The 21,331-nt window shown below is 47.3% G+C and overlaps 1 protein-coding gene across 1 annotated transcript; it reads right to left on the bottom strand.

Annotated features, from left to right (window-relative positions):
• Positions 1-9,956: 9,956 nt before the first annotated feature.
• Positions 9,957-20,614, bottom strand: Prokr1 (prokineticin receptor 1). The gene is made up of 3 exons (XM_059256769.1): positions 20,476-20,614; positions 18,246-18,865; positions 9,957-11,491 (listed from the first exon to the last, which is right to left on the bottom strand). The coding sequence occupies exons 2-3, from the start codon at positions 18,746-18,748 to the stop codon at positions 10,795-10,797; spliced, it is 1,200 nt and encodes a 399-aa protein (XP_059112752.1). The 5' UTR covers positions 18,749-18,865; positions 20,476-20,614; the 3' UTR covers positions 9,957-10,794.
• Between the last annotated feature and the right edge of the window lie 717 nt (positions 20,615-21,331).

Raw genomic sequence — 21,331 nt, 5'->3', positions numbered from 1 at the left:
AAAGAACAATGACTGTTTTTAACAGAATTTCTAAATGTTTTAATCTGCAAAACAATAAAGGAGCAGTTCGTGCAAAGTGAAGGGAATTGCTTTCATCTTGTTTGTTCGGCCTGAACCCTGGAGTGAGTGACATGCATAGGATCTGGGCTGAGCAGCGTGAGCTAACAGCTCTCTGAGCCCCACAGATCCCTCCCTCCTGGCAGATCCTTAAGCACAGGAGGGAGGAACACAGCACACTCAGTTGAAGACTTGAAGTCTGCTTGAACACAATGCTCCCACCAGGACAACAGGGAGGGAGAGGCCTGCTCATCAACAAATGAGCCATCCACTCCCGCAGAGTGATTCCTGACCAGGGGCTTAGGGAAAACACTTTGGAGGAAGAAAAGTCCCAGAGCTGATCTGCCTCTCCAAGTCCTGAGGACCACGGTTGGGGGGCAGGGGTGCTTTTAAGCCCTGAAAGAGGGTTTTCTGAGAAAAGCAATTAGACTGTGGCACTTATGGAATATCTCTACTACAATGAGGGATGTAGAGAGAACAACAGGAGAAATCCAATGGCAATCCAAATAACTCATCTCATCACAAATAATCATCTCACTCCCCAAAAATGCCTTGCCCCAGGGAAGGGCCTGTGTTCCTCCGCACAACAGAGCAAGACCAGCCGCTGGAGTCCAACTGTTAGCCTAAAGCAGAGAGGGGCGAAATTGAGCAGCAAGACCTATCAGTCGAATCTGGAAGCTGAGCCGAGGCTTCTTTGGAAATCGCCTTCCAGAACAACCCCAAATCAACAGGCCTGAGGGAGTTAATGTCCTTAGAACAGGCAGTCAGAAGCCCAGGGCCATCCCACTGCAGCACACTGGAGTGAGAGCTGACTTCTGAAGGCTGTGCAGGGGAAGCAGGTTTGCCTGGTGGTTTGTGATGCATTTCCTGATGTCACAACACATCCCTCCAACCTCCAATTGTAGAGTCACATGATAGGCACCTAAAATCACACACAGCTCACCTTCCATTTGCAAGGATGCTTTCTGATGCTGTTTGGGGCTCACTAGGTAAACTTCCATATCTAGACTCCATGATCACTAATGCAATCACACTGACCACATGAGGCAGCATTCACAGGTTCCTGGAATTCACAGCTAACTACCCCAGGCTAATGTTTTACCCATCACAAGATAAAGAGTAACTTACATTTGTGTGTGTGTGTGTGTGTGTGTGTGTGTGTGTGTGTGTGTGTGTGCGCGCGCACATGAGTAGAATACCCTCATGGAGAAGACACTAATACCTGACTGCTGATTCTTCAGACCCAATGAGTGTGGTTTTCTCAGGGCAATCTTTGCTTCTTAGTCAGACTGTGTGAAAAATACTAGACAGTAGACGTTCATTTTCAGTAGATATTTATATATACGCTTGCCCAAGCGTTAGCTGACATTGTCAAGGTCATGCACCTGGATCAGCTCCTCCATACTTCATGCTCCATGAAGCCTTGGGCTTCCTGGGGACAAGATCCCCCCGAGGGGTTCTATGTGCTCTACTGGTAAAGGACAGACAATACTCAGATTTGAGAAACTTCAGTGAACTGCTGTTGATGAGGAAGAGATGAGGTATTCTGCCGAGCACAGTGTACGTGACCTGGTCCTAGAGGAAGGGGGTGTACAGGGGGCTCTAGAGGTAGAGCCTCCTGTGGAGGGTCACAACCCACAGAATCCAGTAACAGCTGGCGTAGCCTGAGGAACGGGGCTGCTGGTCAGAAGCAACGAGTCAAGACCAAGGACTCATTTATGAAGCCTAGACCTTTCTCAGAAGCCTCAGTAACTCGTGGAAGGCAGATGGGGTGTCCGACCTTGCTGTTATGTTATGAAACTGGGAGAGTTAAGCACCTGTGGTAGCTGTGTCTGGAGGTGAAGTGTGGTGTGCTTGCCTCCACAGTTTTGTGATGTGTTAGCACGTCTACAATGGTTGATCCCTGAAGCCTTTTATCTGCATATATACCATTCTTGTAGCTTCTTTTGACCTGGAGTGAGGTTTGTTTTGCAAACTTCCATTTTGAAGGTCTTTAGACACCTTTTTTTCTCTTGATGTTTCCAAAAGTACTGAATGTCGCTGAAACCCAAATGGTTGTGTTCTCATTCAAGGGTTCTGGAAGTTTCTGTGCATGTCCACATGAGATGGCCTTCATTGTTCCTTATTTCTCCTTTGCTATTCATAAACAAAATGTACTTTCTAGGTCATTTTAGATTTATTGATGTTCAAACTGTTCCTGTTAAAATCCAGGGGAGACTTTTCTTGGCTACTTCCTAAACTAAAAAGTCAGAGAACCATATACATAGCTGTCACACAGGAAACAGTTCTAATCCGGGTTTCTGCAAGCCCGCGCTCAGCCCACCATCTGTATAGTTTAGTGGTATAAGCATCTCAAACGGCACTTGTGGAAAGAGTATCTGGAATCCAGAGTCCCAGAGCTCCCATCTCAGTGGCCAGCTTGCGTCCTTTCTGATTATTGGTGGGGGAGGCTTACAACATGGTTGCAGCCATCTTTCCTTCTTGCTGCCTTAGATGGAGGGAAACCCCAGTAAAACATGGTCCCTAGACTGAAAATATATCATGATGGCATCCACACCCTCAACCCTCTTCTGAGTGTTAGTAGACACTGGATTAAGGAAGAAGAAACAAAAGACTAGGCCGGGCACTCCATCTCTACAACACTCATTCTTTCGAAACACTGGCCTTTTTATGTGCACAAAGGAAGATATCTTAGGCATTTGCAGATACTGTTGCTTACTGACATTGCACCCCAGAGCCACACAAGCCTGGTTTTCACCTGTTAGGTGACCCCCTTTCTAGATCAGCAACCCTTGGGAGCTCCATTACCATTGCTCTCAATGGCGCTGAGCTTGTGAAGTAAGCACACAGGATGCAGAGACATTTGGGAAACCAGAGCCAATAATGCTTTAGTTATGTGCTGTGCTTGGTGTAGTGTTATGTTCCAAGTCACATGCAAAATGTGGCATTTAGGCAATTTTAAAGAAAGAAAGCCTTGCTTAGCATCACAGTATGCAGCTGTCAGGAAGATCTTGAGTTCAAAGCCAGCCTAGGCTACATGCATTGAAGGCCAACCTGGGTGCTACAACAAGATCCTGTCTCAAAGCCAAAACAAACAAATAAACAAAAGTAATACGAAACCACAAACCACATGCACGAGAGAGAGAGAGAGAGAGAGAGAGAGAGAGAGAGAGAGAGAGAGAGAGAGAGAGAGAGAGAGAAACTTGCCTAAGACAAGAAGATGCACTTTGAAGTCAGGTTTAAAAAAAGTCTTCTTCATAGGCTTGCTAAAATTAAACTGAAATTCTGATTAGATTTTCATTGCGGCACAAACATCCTGGAGAGCACTGATATCCCAGTCATCTGGTTTGACCATATTACTTTTGTGGAATACAGATGGAAGGTCCTGTGGACAACAGTATGTCATCCTAACTAGCCGAAACAGCTATTTTAGGTGGCAAAGAATTCCCCCAGGGAAGCCACTGGAAAAAGCACCCCTTCCAGTGTTTAAACCAAAGGGAAGTTTGGTGTGGATGTCATAGAGTTACGGTAGGCTCGTTTTCTCCCCCACAGTCTAGTACAGCCTTATTTTAATCAGAGGTGGCTGCTAGAGCTCCAGCCGTCACAACTGTCCTCCTTAAACAGTAAGATGTTGGAAAGAAAAGACAAAACAGTTTCCTTTCTTCTTAAGAAAGAAAGGAATACTTTTACTAAGTTTCCCTCTAGATTTTGCTGATAGATAACTTGTAATCACCCTTGCAGCAAGGGAACCTGGGATACACAGTATCTACTATGAGATACAAAGTTGATTTATTTTTACCAAGGAAAAATAGAATACTGGACAGCGGAGGGAAGCTTAATTTCCCAGTCATTCTAAAATTTTGAAAAGTATTCTTTCTTCTTTCCCATCCCTGGTTCGCCTATCTCCTTCTATTCCTCAAACAGTTATTGAGCATTTCTATAAGCTCTACTCTTTCTAATTATACAGCGAGGAAGGTATTGAGGCAGCTAGTGTGTGGCCGTCCTGGCTAGTTTTGTGTCAACTTGACACAAGCTAGAGTCATCTGAAAGGAGGGAACCTCCCTTGAGAAAATGCCCCCATAAGATCCTCTGCAGGGCATTTTCTTCATTAGCGATTGATGGGGGAGGGTCCAGCCTGTTGTGGGTGGTGTTATGCCTGGTCTAGTGGTCCTGGGTTCTATAAGAAAGCAGGCTGAGCAAGCCATGAGGAGCAAGCCAGTAAGCAGCACCCCTCCATGGCTTCTGCATCAGCTCCTGGGCCTCCAGGTTCCTTCCCTCTTTGAGTTCCTGTCCTGCCTTCCTTAGATGATGGACAGTGATATGAAAATATAAGCCAAATAAGCCCTTTCCTCCCCAAGTTGCTTTGGCCATGGTGTTTCATCACAGCAAAGTAACCCTAACTCAGACAGTGCACCACTACAGAAGTGTATCCAGGGATAGATAGGCATGATATCAGAGGTGGGAAGAAGGCAGGTGATTCAGTCTTATTTCCTTGAAAACGTATGGACCCCTGGATCCAATAGTTTGACATAAGAGTCCTTATCTGTGGCATTCTCTTAGCAAGATAGCCCTTCTCGAGATTACTTATTGTGATGTCAATTTCTATTGCTAGTTTGATTGGATTAAGGACCCCAATCTCCCCAGCATTAGTGAGGCTCACCTTTGATCATGTCCCTGAAGTCCCATGAACATGGGCAGCAGTAAACCGTGAACTGGCATCTCAGACTAAATGAAATGGGGAGAAGAAAGCCATCTTAATGTCTACATTCATCGGAGTCCTGACTTCCCAGTGTATAGGACCAGCTGCTTCACTCGGTCACTGTGCCTTCTCTGCCATGATGGACTCCACCCCCTCAAACCCCAAACCAAACAAAACCTGCTCCTCCCTCTGGTTGCCACTTGAAGGTATTTGGCCACTAGAGAAAGAAAAGTGACTAAGGTCTTAGGTAAATTCTTGAGATATTCTACTTTTAAAAAGAGGTTTCAAAAAATGGATGTTTCCTGCCATATATATGTATTTTACATTTTTACATTTACTAGTCTTTTATTTTGGAGCAAAGATTATGTTGCTATGAGAAAACCTGGGAGCCTTTGGCTTGTACCAGCCAACCTCTGCTTTATCAACGCCTCTGAGTTTCTTGAGATTCAACGTTTTCAGTTTGATGGTTTGTGAATGTTCTGACCTGAGTCTGATTTGACAACGTGGCCCCTGCCTGAGTTCACAGTGAAAACTCTCTTACAATCTGCTCTGAGTTCTAACTGTTCTTTCTAGCTACTTGCTGTAACTGTAGTCTAAATATTTTATCAATACCTCAAATCAATATATCAAATAATAATAAATGTTTTGTATGCCTCCTAAATCAGCTCCAGTCCTAACGTTCCAGTTCCCCAGACTTAAAGCCATGATCCTCTCCTTTTCCCTTACTTAGGCTTACTTGAGACTCGTGGCCCATATGTACCCCAGGATAGCATAGAATGAGCCCAACACATTTGTGGGTGATACTGTCCTATGACCATGTCAAAAAGCTAGACATCCCCACAAGATCCACTCCATCCATCTCTTTTATTAGTGTGCTTCCAAATCAGTCTCTGTGCTTCCTGTTTTGGCCACCAAACCTTCTGTGGTGGTTTGAATAAGAATGGCCGCCATAGGCTCGTGTATTTGAAGCTTGGTCATCAGGGAGTGACACTACTTGAGAAGGATTAGGGAGTGTGGCCTTGTTGGAGCAGATGTGGTCTTGTTGGAAGAAGTGTGTCACTGGGGATGGGCTTAAGCCAGGCTCAGTGTCTCTTTCTCTTCCTGCTGCCTTTGGATCCAGATATAAAACTGAGCTACTTTTCCAGCGCTGTGTCCCTGGAGTGCTGCCTTGTGCCACCATGCTTCCTGCAGTGATGATAATGGACTAGACCTCTGAAAGTATAAGCAAGCCCCAATTAAATGTTCTCCTTTATAAGAGTTACCTTGGTCATGATGTCTCTTCACAGCGATAGAACACTAATTAAGACATTTTCCAAGATAATAGTTTTCTTATAGCACATGAGCATTTACATTTCTATTAGTGAGACGTGGCAAAGGAGGCATGTCATCAAATGTAACTAAACAACGATAAGAAAGATAGAAGCAGATACAGATGTGATAGATGAAAATGTAAAGTGTTTTCAGGCTACATTCATCACCTGACTTTTGCTGTGACTAAATACCCAACAAAAGCAACTTAAGAATGAAAGACTTTATTCTGCCTCACAATGTGGGAGTATAACACCCATGGGAGTCCAGGAGGGAGGGCAGCTAGGAATATGTGACAGAGTGTGAAACTGAGTCTCAGTGGGCAGAGAAGCAGAGAGGGGCGGGCACTGGTGCTTGGCTGGCTTTCTGCTTTCCCCTTCTCATTTAGTCCAGGCCCGCAAGTCATTAAATGGTGCACCCACATTCCAGACAGGTCTTCCCTCCTTAACTAACCCTCTCTGGGAAGCTGTCACAGACAAACCAAAGCATGTCTTCTTGGTGTTTATTAATACAGTCAATTCATAATTCAAATTGACTGTCGCACAAACTCAAAAAAAAAAAAAAAAAAACCAAAAAACAAAACAAAACAAAAAAAAAAACCCAGAGTTTTCTGAAGTGGTTCTCACTCCAGCCTTTGAAAGCACCATGAGGGAAAAGGGAGGACTGTGCTAGCCCTTAACTATATTTAATATGTTTTTCAGGTTTTAATTTCTTTCTCACAGGGACCACAGTTTCAATGCTGTGGGGAAAACCTTTGTTTTCTGGTCCTGTGACACAGTGTTCTCTTTTATTTCTCTATGCTTCGATCCTCAAGTTCAAATCCTGCCTCATTCACAAACTTATCAGTCTTGGCCTCCCAGGGAAGGACATGAGCTGACTCTGTGCAGTCTCTAAACCTCCGGCATCCTGAATGTGTGGACATCCAGGCAAGCATGGAGTCATGCTCGTTCTGCATCTCAGGGAAGGGAAGCCAGGTTTTGTTCTGTTACATTCCTAGAGGCCTCAGGCTAGGCTAGGTAAACAGAGCCATCAGGAACAGCTCTTAATTCATTCTTGAGCCTTGGAGCAGCTGTGACTGGCTGTGAGGTCCAGGGTTAAATGAGCTAAAACTTGGCTTGAAAAGGAGCCAGGAATGTCTCTGCTAAACTCCTTAAGGGTCTCCAGAGAAGGCCAGGCAGGTTGAATAGACATCTCAAGGATTCTTGGACAGAATCCCCTCTCTAAGACGTTATGAACTCTGCACCAAGGAATTCTGTGATAGAAGAATGCTAGGCTCCACAATCTTGAGTCTAACTGGCTCTCACAGTGTCCAGCTGTGTGGCACTGAGCTCCATCATGTCCGTCCTCCTCACCCCAGCCTCCCCCATCTCACCCACCTGATACACTTCAGTTTCTACAACTGTAGAATTCCAGTTTCGAACGTGATATTCTCACACTCTAGGAAGGAGAATTGGCCTCTTCTCTGCAACCAGGTTACAAAAGATCATGCTTTTCAAGCACAGTAGTCAGATATCTAATCTGTTCATCTCCCAAGTGCTCCAGCTTCTTTGTCCATAACAAGCATGGCTCTTGCTTCATGCTTCAGAGCATGCTGTGGTGACCACCACATCACCTGTTTTAATGTCTTTGACTTAAGACTTTATGTTTTATTTCCTCTCTTAGTTATGGAAATGATATGCTTTTGCAAAATCACATCTATAGCCTTCTGCTTAGGATATCTGCATATCTTTATGAACACTGAAAGTATTTAGAGAACATAAAAGAAATATCCATCATGAGTGTCATCTTTTGGGGCTTCCCACTAGTCGCTTTTTTGAGTGTAAGGTTTTTTGTTAGCTAGTTAGTTTGTTTGTTTGTTTGATTGGTTGGTTGGTTTTGAGAAGCTGGTTGTCTGAGCTGTTAGCCCCAGGGATCTGTATGCAGCACTGAGTCTTCAGGCTCTCCCTCATTCTCCTGCATGTGTGCACACTGGGCCTGCTCACAGGTTTACTCCTAAAGTTGCCATAAATGGGACCGCAGACATCAAATCTCAGTACTCAGATGATGAAAAGTATTCTTGTCTCCACCAGCCCAGACTCGAGGAAGAAGGCGCATCCATCAGCCATAGCTCCTGATGGAGATGGGAAGCTCTTGGCAAAAGCAGAATAAGACAGCACTGCTCTCACAGTTCCTATGATCACGGAATCTACTTGATGTCATCTCAAAGACCATCATACTAGAGCTCGGGGAAGGATAAGAGGAGGTGAGAAATGACAGGCACAGTCAGTGATCATCTGTGTACATCTACTGTTTTCCCATTTGATAACAGCCATTCACCATAAAAATCGCAAGCAAACACTAAGATCTGGAAGTATTACAGTCAGATAAGTGAAATTTTGATACATTTTAGGCTGAAACGCAGAAGAGTCCACATGTTATGGATTAAAACAATTTAACAGAGTCAACTCTTGTTTAGCCCTAGTAGTAGGAACAGTGAACATAATCCCAGTCAATTATACCATCTAAGCATTTCTAAATCCCCAAATTAACTTAGCCATTTTATAATGTAATATGTGGTTTTATTCTAAAAAATACAAGAGTCTTTGGGTCTGGTTAATCTTAGTATATAGTTTTCTTTTCTTTCTTTCTTTGCAATATTTTTGCAATAAAGTTTAAAATTAAAAATAGGGTTTTTGACCCTCTGTGTTTAATTGAGGTTTGTAGTTTAATGAATTTTTATCCTCTGAGAGAATTCTGATTTAAAGTAAGGTAAGTCTGTCGGGTACCAAATGAGAATAAATAAATGGGTCTTTGAAATGTGTTTTCTGGGAAAATAGACAATTAAAAAGAACTTTATGGTCAAAAATAAAGTTGCCTGTATTTGGAGAGAAAACACACATGGGTGTCACCCAGTCTTATTAACGCCTTGCCCTTTAATGAAATCCGAGGAAAGGGCGTGGCCCCTCTACAGCTCTGCATACTCATGAGAACAACTGCAGGCTGAGAGGCATTGTTCATGCTGATGGGGAGCACGTGTGCGATGATGGTATGTGAGGATGATCTGATTCTGGGAGCACATGTGCGAAGGTAGTCTACTTGGCAACAAGGATGCTCTGATCTGGAATCTACTGCTCCTGACTGGAGACCATGTACCACTCCCTTTATGTATCTGCCTTGAAAGCTCGTGGTCTTGTTTGTATCAATGTGCTATGAGAAGCATAAGAAAATAATTCACATGAAGAACATTGAGGGGAGATGTTGATGAGGCTGATGGATCTATACATAAGATACATATGTACAAGTTTTCCTTTGTCCAGGCACCCACAGTTGCTGAGTTCACTGTTGTGGTGGTGGTGGTCGTTGTGGTGGTATGGCAGTTGTTATTTTCTATTCAAATTGTTAAAGGTGTGTCTTCCACATATTATTTGATTGATCTCACAACAATTCTAAAAAGTTTCTTAAGTATTACCTTTGTCTTCAGAAGGCTCATCTCAGGTCTGTGTAGACAACAAAGTCAAAGCTGGACCTCAGATCTTCTCAGGCTAGAAGTGTAAATGCCAAACTAAGGAGGCAAGTTACCAGATGGGTGAAACTTTCATAAGTCTGTGGGGTCACTAGAGCTCCCTGTTGGGCCAACCCCTTTTTCTGAGTGTCCAGGCATGCCACTGACAGGCAAGTAAGTCTTCATTCCCACTGAAGAGCAGAGATGTGGTGATTTCTCCCAAGTCACCTTCATTTTAAAGGAGCAGCAAGTCTGAATCCGCAGAATCATGACCAAACCAAGATTCAGGCTAAGAAACCTTTCTCCTAATCATACCAGTGAAGGAACCTCATCAAATAGACTGCTTGGGCTGAAACCTCGTATTGGAGAGCAAGCAGGAATGGGAAAGTGAGGTGCTACATTTACCTTCAAGGGTTTCTACGCTCCATAAGCACAGAGGCATGAGAACTCCAGGGGAAGTGTAAATGGTCCAGGCCACAGTGCCTGAGAGATGGAACTACAGCATCTTTTAACCTGCACACATGCTTTCGGAGGTCCCAGCTGACTCTTCCTCTTTACCATCTTTCCCCCTGTGGTGAGTAGACCATGAAGTAAGGGAACCGTGTTCTCATGAGCCCAGATTTCCCCTCTCCATATGACTCAGAACTCCAAATTCCCTGTCCAAATGGCACACAGAATCCATGCAGCTTCTCCCCAAGTCCATTCTCCAGAGAAGCCCCCCACTGTCTAATGCAGAGCTCTACCTAAGAGGTGGCCGTAGGTTGGCGGGGGTGGTGGTCAGAACTTGCCCGTGAGTCCTGGCGTATCCACACATGCATTTGAGTCCCTCCCAGTGGGAACCTCTTCTGTACTCTTGCTCCAGGCTTGCTAATGCTGGGACTGAAGGAAAGCCCAAGAGTGCTGCTGGAGGTGAGCTGGGACCACGTGTGGCTCCGGTGAGTCCTACATACCCTGCTCTGCCTTCTATTCGGAAACTCTCTCTTCCAGACACTCGGTACCACATTTCCTTGCCATAATCCCCACTTCATTTGTCAAATAAATGATTTTCACTGGTGTCTACTCTTCGCAAAACTTAGGTATTCAATGAATGCTGACCACTGGTGACAATGTCTCAGCTATCCATTTCAGAAATTCTACACTTTGGTATTCCTTGAATAGTATGCCTGAGTGGTTGTCTCTTTCCTCTGCCGTTGCAGAAAAACAAGTTCTTCGGTGCTGTGAGCATCGAGGCGCTGGGGTACCATTTTGCTTATTTCAGTCTGATGCAGTCCACTTCCTCAGTGGCAGGCATCCCCGTGGTCCTGAGGTCCAGGTCAGCGCTGGCTTTGCTCCCGCTGGGAGAGGCCCTCCACTGGAGCCGCAGGATCCTCTTGAGGTACTTACAGGTGTTGTTCCTGACCGTCACGAAGCACAGCGTGTTGATCATGCTGTTGCTCATGGCGATGCACTCCACTACATAAAAGGCGGTGAGGTAGTGCTTCTCCTTCACAAACACGGAGGGGAAGAAGTCACGCACGATAGTGAAGCCGTAGAAGGGCGCCCAGCATAGCACATAGGCCGAGAGGACGCACACAAGCCCCAGAACGGTCCTGCGGCGGCAGCGCAGCCTCCGGCGGATCTGCTCTGTCTGGAAGCCCGGCACCGCCTTGAACCAGAGCTCCCGGGACACCCTGGCATAGCACAGGGTCATGGCGACCACAGGGCCCACAAACTCGAGGCCGAAGATGAAGAGGAAGTAGGACTTGTAGTAGAGCTGCTGGTCCACTGGCCAGATCTGGCCGCAGAAGATCTTCTCCTGGCTCTCCACGATGACCAGCACGGTCTCGGTGGTGAAGTAGGCGGCAGGGATGGCGATGAGGATGGACACGGACCACACCAGGAAGATGAGGCCCGCGGCTGTTTGACACTTCATTCGCGGTCTCAGTGGGTGCACTATGGCCAGGTACCTGGGCAAGAACAGAAGAGGAGTCAACTGCGGAAGGAGCCGGCCTGTGTGTGATACAAGATGTTACCTGAGGGAGATGCGTGCCTGTGATACTGGATGTTACCTGAGGGAGATGCGCGGGCCGAGGGCTCTGCAGCAAACCTCAGCTCCACCTCTAACTTCTCCTCATCTCGGCTTTCTCATCTGCCCAAGTATTTGGGTGGTTTAAAGATTAAATGTGATAATGAATACACTATTCCTAGCTAAGTTTTAAACCTGTCATATACTGGGGAAAATTACTTTTAAATGTAGTAATTATAGTTCCCACAGGTCTCTGGCCAGGCAGTGGTCTGTCAATCCTCCTAAGGCCGGTAAGGCTCAAAGTTAAGTAGGCCTGACAACTCCAACTTGAATTGGTTGATAGGAAAAATCACGCTTTCCAACCAAAGCATGGGCCAACGTTTTGTTTTCATTCCAGGTTTTAGAAAGCATTGTTCTGCACGCAGAGAGGAAAAGTGTATTTACCTCATTTTCCACCTGGAAAGATACAGGCTGTTGAAAGATGAGGAATTTTCTCAAGGTTATAGGACACAAGACCCTTGGCAGAAAATGTTTAGACCCCAGCTCACAGGGCTGATGTGAAAATCAATTAGCGTATACAGGGCTTCTTTTTTTTTTTTTCAACCACAAAGCATCAGGCAGTAAAAAATGCTGCTTTTGTTCACTCCAAAGAGCCTACACTGTTACCGCAGTGGTCCAGGAAGCAGAGAGCACTTTATGAGGCTGTGAGTCACCCGGGTGGTATGATGGCACCCTTCCCAGAGTGCACACTTGTGCAGAGAGCTCCGGCTTCCTGGAAGGCTTTGCACAGCTTGCAGGGTTGGGAGAAGGATGGGAGTGGAGTGGGAAGGACCGACAAACACCGGGGACAAACTCTTTTGTGTCCATAGCTGATTCCAGGCAGAGTCCATGGCAAGGTGACAGGGCCCTGAAGAAAAGCCAGGCCGATTCTGTTCCCTTTGTAGACAACCCCTTTGAGGTCATCTTTCTCGGGACTTTGATGTGAAGAAAGGTCCCTTCTTGTGTTTTTCTGACTGAATTTCACAAGTAATCATCCCCCACTGGGCAAACCTGGAGGAACCTGGAGTGAGACCCTGTGCTCTTTCAGCTCTCAGGAGTCTGAAGAAGCTGGATAGGGCATGTTTACCCTCTGGACACCCCAGATAGCTGCTGCAGGCCACCAGCATGCATCCCTGGAACTCCAGGCAACTTCTTAGTGTTGGAAAACTGGAACAGGATTATGTGTACTGTTGGCATTGTGAACACATGGACCCTTCATAGCAGCCATCATGCTGGCTGGAGTGTGGCTCAGTGGTAGGGTATTCGTCTCCTCTCATATGCAGAGGCTCTGGGTTCACATCACACCAACACACACACACACACACACACACACACACACACACACACACACACGTGCCATCTCTTAGTTACTAAGTTGTGATTAAAATACTCTGACAAAAACATCTTAAGAAAGGAAGGGCTTATTTTGCCTCACAGTTTGAGGCTACAGTCCATCCATCACGGCAGGGAAGTCAAGGCAGGGGCTTGAAGCCGCTGGTCACATCATGTCTACAACCAGTAGAGTGATGAGAGCCAGTGCTCAAATTGTGTTAGCCATATTATACAGTCGACCCTCACCCAGGCAACGATCCCACCCAGTTAACACTATTGTCACTGATACACAAACCAACAGGCAAAGTTCCGAACACTGTTCTGGAGAGTTCCATCGGCCTTGGCTCTGGAACTCCGAATTGGTACGAAGTTTACAATAGCAAGCCCATACTTTCATTTAGGTAATCTCAACCCTACCACAGGTATAAAAGAGCAGAGATGCCCATCTGATGGAGAGGCCAGCGGAAGCATGAAGAAGTGGAATGATTTATCGAAAGCTGTATAGCTTGTTGACCCACATCTTTCCAGACACCCCATGTTCTCTCTACCATGCCATCTGCTTCCTCCCTTGCCAGCAGGATGGGGCATGCTCCCTTCTCCCTGACCTTCACCAGACCTTAGCAACCCATCTCTTTGCTCTCTACCACAGACTCGTTTTCTGCCTACACCATCCCTCGAGGCAGTCAGACTATTGGCAGCTCCTGTTCTCTCTCTGAGCATGGCTTTCCTTGTGCTGTGTCCACCGCTGCAGGGGGTTAGGTTCAGATCCACTCAGAGCCAACAGTTCCTAGAGAGCAACAAATAAAAGCTACCGGGGTGCAGTGGTGGTATGATAACTGTGGACTGGGTGTTTTTTTTTGGGGGGGGGGACCCCATGCCTGTCCTCATCCAAGGTCTGACATGACAATGGCCATTGAAGAATCTACCAGGCTGGTCACAGCATGGTAACGGACCCCAAGTGATGAACTCATCAGGGGCATGTGTGCTTTCAGAGCTCGGACAACATGACTCAACACCAGTGGACACACACCCTGGCTGGTTTCCTCAGCACGGCAGGCCAGGGGAAGAGGAGGCTCCCAGCATTTCCTAAGCAGCAGACCAGAATGTTACAGACACCTCAAGCAGTGCGGCTGTTTCCACATCAAAGAGGAGGCCCAGAGGCCCCGCCCAAGGGCTGGGGTGGGGGTGGGGACTTCTTGCAGGATCTTGCCAGCCCCTTCCTTGAGGTTGTCATCGTCTGGTGGAGTTTTATGTCTTCTGAAGTATGACCCCATCCTTTTTGATCACTATTCTGAAGAGTCAGTCCCTGGTTCACATGCTTCCCCTAGACTCTGGAGGGATCCCACCTCCTGGCTTCCTCAAACACTGCTCTGACCTCTTAGAAGACTTTTGGTGATCATTTGTTGATGACCACGTTAAAGTCTACCTCCTCTACACCACCTCTTTCTTCCACTGCACACCGCCCCTCTCCAGACTTCACTGTAAACACATAGGAATAATAAACTTCACTCTTTATTATGAAATAATAAACCTTGGCTTATTATCTAACGGCTTTGCCGGTCTTAGTTCCTTGCCTTGAATGATCTTTTCTCACGTTTGCCGTCTGTGAGTTTGGGGCTAGTTTTAATAACTTTACCCTGTCCGTGGTTTGGTACTGGGTGAACAGAAACTTTCATTGCTGAAAAGACCTTTTGGGGAAAGGGACAAAGATGTGTTTACTTAGCCTGAGACTGAGATGCATTGTGGGGCTAAGCAATAAAATGCTGGAAATGCAGTAAGAGGGTCGGGGCTGAACTTTGCAGAAAGGTGTGACTCAGTGAGGCATGCTGCTTTTGACAGGACATTTCATTCCAGTCCACAGCTTGCAAGGTTTGGAATATGTATCAGTTATTTCAGCAAGAAACCAGTTATGTTCAAGAAGATTCGGTGGGCTACAGCTTCGCTCACCCCCCCTTAAGCCACAAAGCTTTCTCTCCGTTCCTGGAACCATGGAGTCTGTTCCTGCCTCCAGGCTTTTGTGCTTACAAATCCTGTTATCCGAGACACTTTCTCTCAACCCTCACGAAGTGAACCTTCCGGTCATTCCTAGGTCATCCGAATGTCTTCTTAGAGACACCTCTCCTGACTTGTCTACACTATCTCTCTTCTCCATCATTCTTGATGTTTCTGCTGGTGTGTTTCTCTGTTATTTGTTGTTGTTGTTGTTTTGGTTTGGGTTTTTTGTTTGTTTGTTTCTCACTTCTGAACTCACCTCCCACAGTTCTTTGCCTGACAGAGAGCTCTGTTCATCCCTTTGGCATAGCTTCATCAGGAGTGAGATGCTTTACTCTGTTTACCACCATATCCCCAGCCTTTGGAATAGTATCCAACACTGAGCAGTCAGTCTATAGAGACACTCTTTTTGAAAGAGTGCATGTGTGCATGAGTGAATAAAAGCTAGGATGGGTCTGGCGGGCGGCAGCTGGGAAGAACCAAGAGACACTATAAGCAGAAGATCAATAGCAGAGGAAGACTAAGGCCATCCAGCCAAGTGAGCCTTCGCAGGAGCAAGTGTGACCAGGACAACTGATCAAATGCTCTAGAACAGAGACTGGCCAGGATGAGAGGAACTTTCCAGCCTTGATGCCTAGAAGGACAGTGAAAGCAAGAAGAGAAACACTAAATCCGTGCTGCTAGCAAATAAACTGTTCTGCGAGGCCATGCTTGAGAGCCCAGTTCCTAGCCTTAGATTATGATTTGTACATCATAAAAACAACCCTTAGCTCGCTGGAAACCCTCCAGCTTACTCAGTTTTTCTGTCATGTGGTCTTTTTAATATTAACTTAAGAACCATGCTATCTGCTCCTTATTCGGTGTTGGATCTGACTTCACATTATTCTGTCCAAGCATGGCAGCACATGCCTGTAATCCAAGCATTCTGATGCATGAGACAGAAGGAATTTTGAGTTCAAAGCCATCCTGAGCTTTACAGTGAGACCCAGTCTCAAAAATACCAAGACAGAAAAAGAATACCTTGTATTGCAGATATGATTGCATTCAATTTTCAAAGCAACCAAGTATGTGAGATTCTCTTACTGTCCTCAAAGCCTGAGGCAGGAAGAAGGCAGAAAACCAGTAAGCAGGGGAAAGCCCCACAGTGAGTGGAGGGCACCAGCAGGTTCAAATCAAGCACACACTAACTATTCCTGCAGAAATTTCATAACAAAATAAAGACATTCTAACAACGAGGTGTCTATTTGTTATACAGAGGTTAAAAGCTAAGAAAACCAAACCTGAAAAATCGCTGTTTTGAATAGCTCACAGGAAAAAAAATTAATGACTACTGAACCACAAAACTGAAATTAGATGACAGCAACATAGTAAAATAAAAACCATCTGGGGCAAAGATTACAAATATCAGTTTAAACAACAAAAACTAAAGGTGCTGGGGCAGTGAGTCACCTAAAGTCACCTAAAACTAAGGAAGGCCAGCACCTGGGGTTTTCCCCCACAGCTGCGTGCAAATTTCCAGTCAGAAGGCCACTCCAAGCACCACCAGCTCTCCCCAGAGCAGAGCAGGACCTGATTCATCTTTCTTAGTGTGTCTAGCGTGCACTGTGCAGAGAGATATATACCGTGTTTCAAAGCATCAGAGGTGGGTGTGAAAATGGGATATGTGCTTGAGCTGTCTTGAGGATATTGGTCCTGTGTCATGGTTCATCAACATCCCTGTTAATAGCTCCTCAGTACTCCTCAGTTTATCCTGGCTTCTTTCCCCCACAGTTGTTAGCCCTCTCCGTGGTGAATGGATCTCACAGAGAAGCAGGACTCTGTCACAGCAGGCTCCCACCTGTCCTGCTTCTAGTACCTGTGAGCATCTTCTGGGTAAAGCTGTGTCACTAATGTGGAAGTCCAGGAAATGACCCCGTATGTTTTGTCCTGTTCCTGTGCTAAGAGACAAGGCAGCATTTCCATTTTCAAGGAATGCCAGAGGCAAAGCTGCAGCAGCCTGCCCTGGGCAGCCCTGAAAGTCACGTGGGAAGCAGATAGCGTGGCTGACACTATCCTCTGCTAGGTTTCTTTGGATTCCTTGCTTAAGTAAGTGGGCAACTGCCCCAAAGTTGATGACTTATATTGAGGACCTCAACATCCCTGTTATGGGTGACAGACTAGGGGCCTATCAGCTGCTAACTCTCTGACATCCTCTGGGGAAAGGAGGCAGGGGCTCTGCCCCTCAGTGGTCTTAAAGCCAGGCTCTTTGGTGTCCCTTCCCTTAGAAACTGACCTTTCATGGGCCTTCCCACCCCCAGCTGTACTGCCAGGAAACTTTCTCCATTGCTCTGACTTTGAGCCCAGGTCAAACTCCCCAGAGCCCTGGGGCCTTGGAACAAGGAGAGCCTGTGCTTTGGCTCTCTGGATGAAGAGGATGGCAAAGCTGTCTCACGGTACATGGAAGCCTGCTTAGTCCCTCAGGGCAGCTGTCCATAGACCATAACAAGGTACTTTGTAGTTAGAGTCAAATGCACCAAGAAGCTTGCAAAGACTCCCTGATCACGGTGATCCTGGCTCATTAGCACAAGTTCATACCAAGTGAAACATCTAAGAATAAGAAAGACACGCAGAGGCTGCTCCCACTGACCTCACTCCCCATCTCCAGAGAAGGTCTTGTACTGTCGCATGATGGGTGTGAAGTGAGGTGGGATTCAGACAACACTAACAAAAGTAAGCAACCACATGCTCTCTTTCTGACCCTCCAACTTTTTTATTCAAAACAACTCCCCCAATCTTATTTAAAAACCAGTTAGTGGCCGGGCGGTGGTGGCGCACGCCTTTAATCCCAGCACTCGGGAGGCAGAGCCAGGCGGATCTCTGTGAGTTCGAGGCCAGCCTGGGCTACCAAGTGAGTTCCAGGAAAGGCGCAAAGCTACGCAGAGAAACCCTGTCTCGAAAAACCAAAAAAAAAAAAAAAAACCAGTTAGTGCCGGGATATCACAGTTTAATAGAGGACGTCTAGATGAGATGGGGAATTCCCTCCAGATGTTCACGCCAGAAGTAATTCCTTGTAACTCAGCCCCACTCCTCAATGCTTCCTCCTGCCTGTCTAAGCTGTGATCAGGCCTATCTAGGAGAACATCCACAGACTGTGATCAAAGACTTGCCTATTATCCAACTCAGGCCTCAGCTACCTCCAACCCTGATAAGGTTAGGTGTTCAGTCAGTGAGCTTTTGAGTCCCCATGGGTCCCATCTATGGGGAATACAGATGCATGTCATCACCATGCAACTACAGGAAAGAAAGGGACAAAGCCAACCCCCTTTCTCTGTGTCCATCTTTGTGTCACTCACCTGTCAACGGCAATGGCCAGGAGGGCATTAGTGGAGACGTAGAGGGAGACAGTACGCAGGTAGTTGACAGAGGCACACAGGACATGGCCATGCTCCCAGGAGAGCTGGCGTACCACATAGTAGTCCATCTCAAAGGGGCAGCACACAATGGCCACCAGGAAGTCCGAGATGGCCAGGTTGGCAATAAGCAGGTTGGTGAGATTGCGAAGCTTTTTGTAGCGGGCCAGGGTAATGATGAAGATGAAGTTGCCGATGCCACACACCAGCATGATACCCACCAAAGCCATGCCAATGACAATCTTGGCAGCAAAGAAAGTCTGAGAATTGGTCACATCCTCCTCCTCATCCAAGGGTGTGTCATAGTCACCATAGCTGAAAGTGAACGGAGAGGAAGCAGTTTGGGCTCCATGGGCATCAAGTGCAGAAAGGAAGCTGGTGGAAGTGTCCGTGGTATTCTCACCCACAGCCCCCATGGTGGTCTCCATCCAGGCAGGTGCTGCCATGAACACCAGGGGGCGCTGTACTGGAGCAGCAGCTCCAAGGTTCTTGATGCTTCTTGGGTGAGTCAGATCTTCCTGACCAGCATGTGAGGGGCACAGTCTCTGAGTTCCATTTTAAACCTTTGAAAGACATACACACGGTTGGCTACATGTTGGAGAGAACCTGGGTGAGTTTAAAATCATCCCGAAACCTATGCAGATCCATTAGCCACCTGCTCACTGTACACTCAGCTAATGGATGAAAGAAAGGGGCCAGTGAGAGAACACAAGAGAGGGGAAACCACATTTCCACTCAGCTGGGGAAGGCTGGGGGACTGCAGAGACAGACTCTAACTCCATTTATTTCCACTCCAATGGAGACCGAAAAATGGTGCTCTTCCTCCAAGACCAAAGCTGTGAGTGTGGGAAGGTGGAACTGAGAGGAGGCCTGCTCCAAACCCCCGAACCTGTCTGACAGCCTCAACTCTATCTCTGTGGAACAGTCTCATTCTGCAATAACAACAACTGCTTCCCACATCTGGAAAGAAAGGACATATCATGGGGGTCTGCAAAACACAGCTGTAAAATCACAGAGCCCTGAACATGGAACCCTCCACGGAGAACTGAACGTGGAAGTCTGTCCACAGAACCCTCCAGCAGCCACTTCTCCTCACCAAGATTCCTGTGCCCATGTCAAAATCTGCTGTGACTCTATAAGGTTGGCACATTATGTGCCAAGGCTTGTCCTAGGCAGTGGTCACAGGGGCACAATCACAGGCTGTCACTTAACCTAGAGGGTTAGAAAGGAGACCTGAGGGCAAAATCCCTGGGTGAGTGGTGTGTCCTCCAGTTAATAGCTTAAACACGCAGGGTTTTAACATCCCCCAGGCAGATCAATACTGTCTATAAAGCTCAGAACTGTTGGAGAGGCAGTGTTACATCCTGGAACCACAGGAGTCAGTCCTCAGGCCTCTAGGCCAGCTCTAAGGAAGGGAGGGAACCCGGATCAGAGACCAGCTTCCCACAGAGCAGGGCAGGGGGAGAGGGTCTGTCAGTAGGGAATCTCTTCTCTCCTTGCTGACTTTTCCCTTATACCCCTCCCAAGACATGAAGACATCAGACCAGGGAGCTGGATACAGAAGAGGATTGGGGTCTGGAAAGCACCCTAAATGTCAGAAGGGAAGAAGGTAGCCAAACCTGAGATCCTAGAAAAGGGAGAAAGTAAATTTTCCCCAAGATGATACCCCCCAGGAATCCTGCTGTCCAGGAGTAAGAGGACAAGGCTAACGTCCCTTCACACCCCTGGAGGCTCATCCCACCTGCTCCATCTCACAGTTCTTCAGTGGGTCTTGCCCTTCTCTCTTGGCCAGCTCAGGCCCCAGCTCTGCTCCAATCAGATAAGAGGGAGAACCCAGAGCCGAGAGGCCAGTGGACTTAGCTGGGAGCCCAGGAATATCCCTTCTGAGGGATACCCCATCAGCATGCTACCATCACTGCTCCAAGTCGGAATTTAAAGAAAGGGTCCAGAATCGCCTAAGAGGGAGATAGATGGTTAGAGGACTTGTCCCACGGTCTTTTCTGGAACTGTCCTCGGCTCTGTGGAGAAGCCCACTACCCACTGTCTTGTGCTGCTGGGACTTCAGTCCTGAGGGACCCTCTCCTGCTTCACCTAAGGCTGTGAATCGGGGGCAGTCTGGGCTCCGTCCACTCCCTATGCGTGGTTCTCTGAGCTTCTCCGGGACCGTTGGTACCTGTGAACCAAGGCGAAGACAGTCTCTCCCCAGAAGCTCCGCAGCAAGGGAAAGTAGCCCTTCTGTCTTCTGAGGGTCTTTTCAGGCTCGGGTGGCAGCTGGGTTCCTGCTACCTCGGCGGACTCACAGAGCAGCGGCTGAGGCCAGCCAGCCCCGCCCACGGCGCACTGGCCCCGCCCCGATGCTCCTGCCCACAGTCAGTGATCTCCCTCCCACACCCGCTGTCCCCACAGCATGCTCACCTACCCGCCCCTCTGTCCTCACCCCTCACTCACTACCCCCCACCCTGGAGATCCCTGAGCTCCTCCGAGATGAGCCCCTGAGTCAACTGTAGTTGAATCTGCTGAAGTGTCTGGATGCAGAGGGGGTGGCTCCGTGTGTCGCCTGAGCGCCAACTCTAGGACTACCCCGCACGCACGCGGAGAGCAGGTTGTGCCTGCCTTGAGCACTGAGCACCTCGGGCTCACCTGTCTGGCCCATTGCCGCCCAAGTGGGCAGGCTGGTCACGGGAGCTTGGCGCCTTCAAAGGACAGAGAATCTCTTGCCCAGTTACTCTGCCTGAGCACCCAGGACGGCTCAGACCTCACCTCTGGACTCTCCTCTGCAGCCCTCAGCTGAGCTGCCTCCCCCCTGTAATAGACTCGAAGGGCTTTCTGGAGAGTGAGTGCAAGGAGGAAGCCTCCACGCCCATGCCTGTTCAGAATGACCTGGTCTCCAAACGTTAAATGTGAACCACTACACAGCCAGCAATCCTATCTAAAATAAAAGACTGCAAAAACAAAAGCAGGAAATTAGGTATCTGTACACCGATATTCATAGCAGCACTATTCACTATTAGCAAAGGACAAAAACAATG

This window comes from Peromyscus eremicus, chromosome 3 (genome assembly GCF_949786415.1).
Source record: "Peromyscus eremicus chromosome 3, PerEre_H2_v1, whole genome shotgun sequence".
NCBI classification, from domain to species: domain Eukaryota; kingdom Metazoa; phylum Chordata; class Mammalia; order Rodentia; family Cricetidae; genus Peromyscus; species Peromyscus eremicus.
Note: the sequence above shows the minus strand (reverse complement) of the source record. Positions and strands in the feature narration are given on the sequence as shown.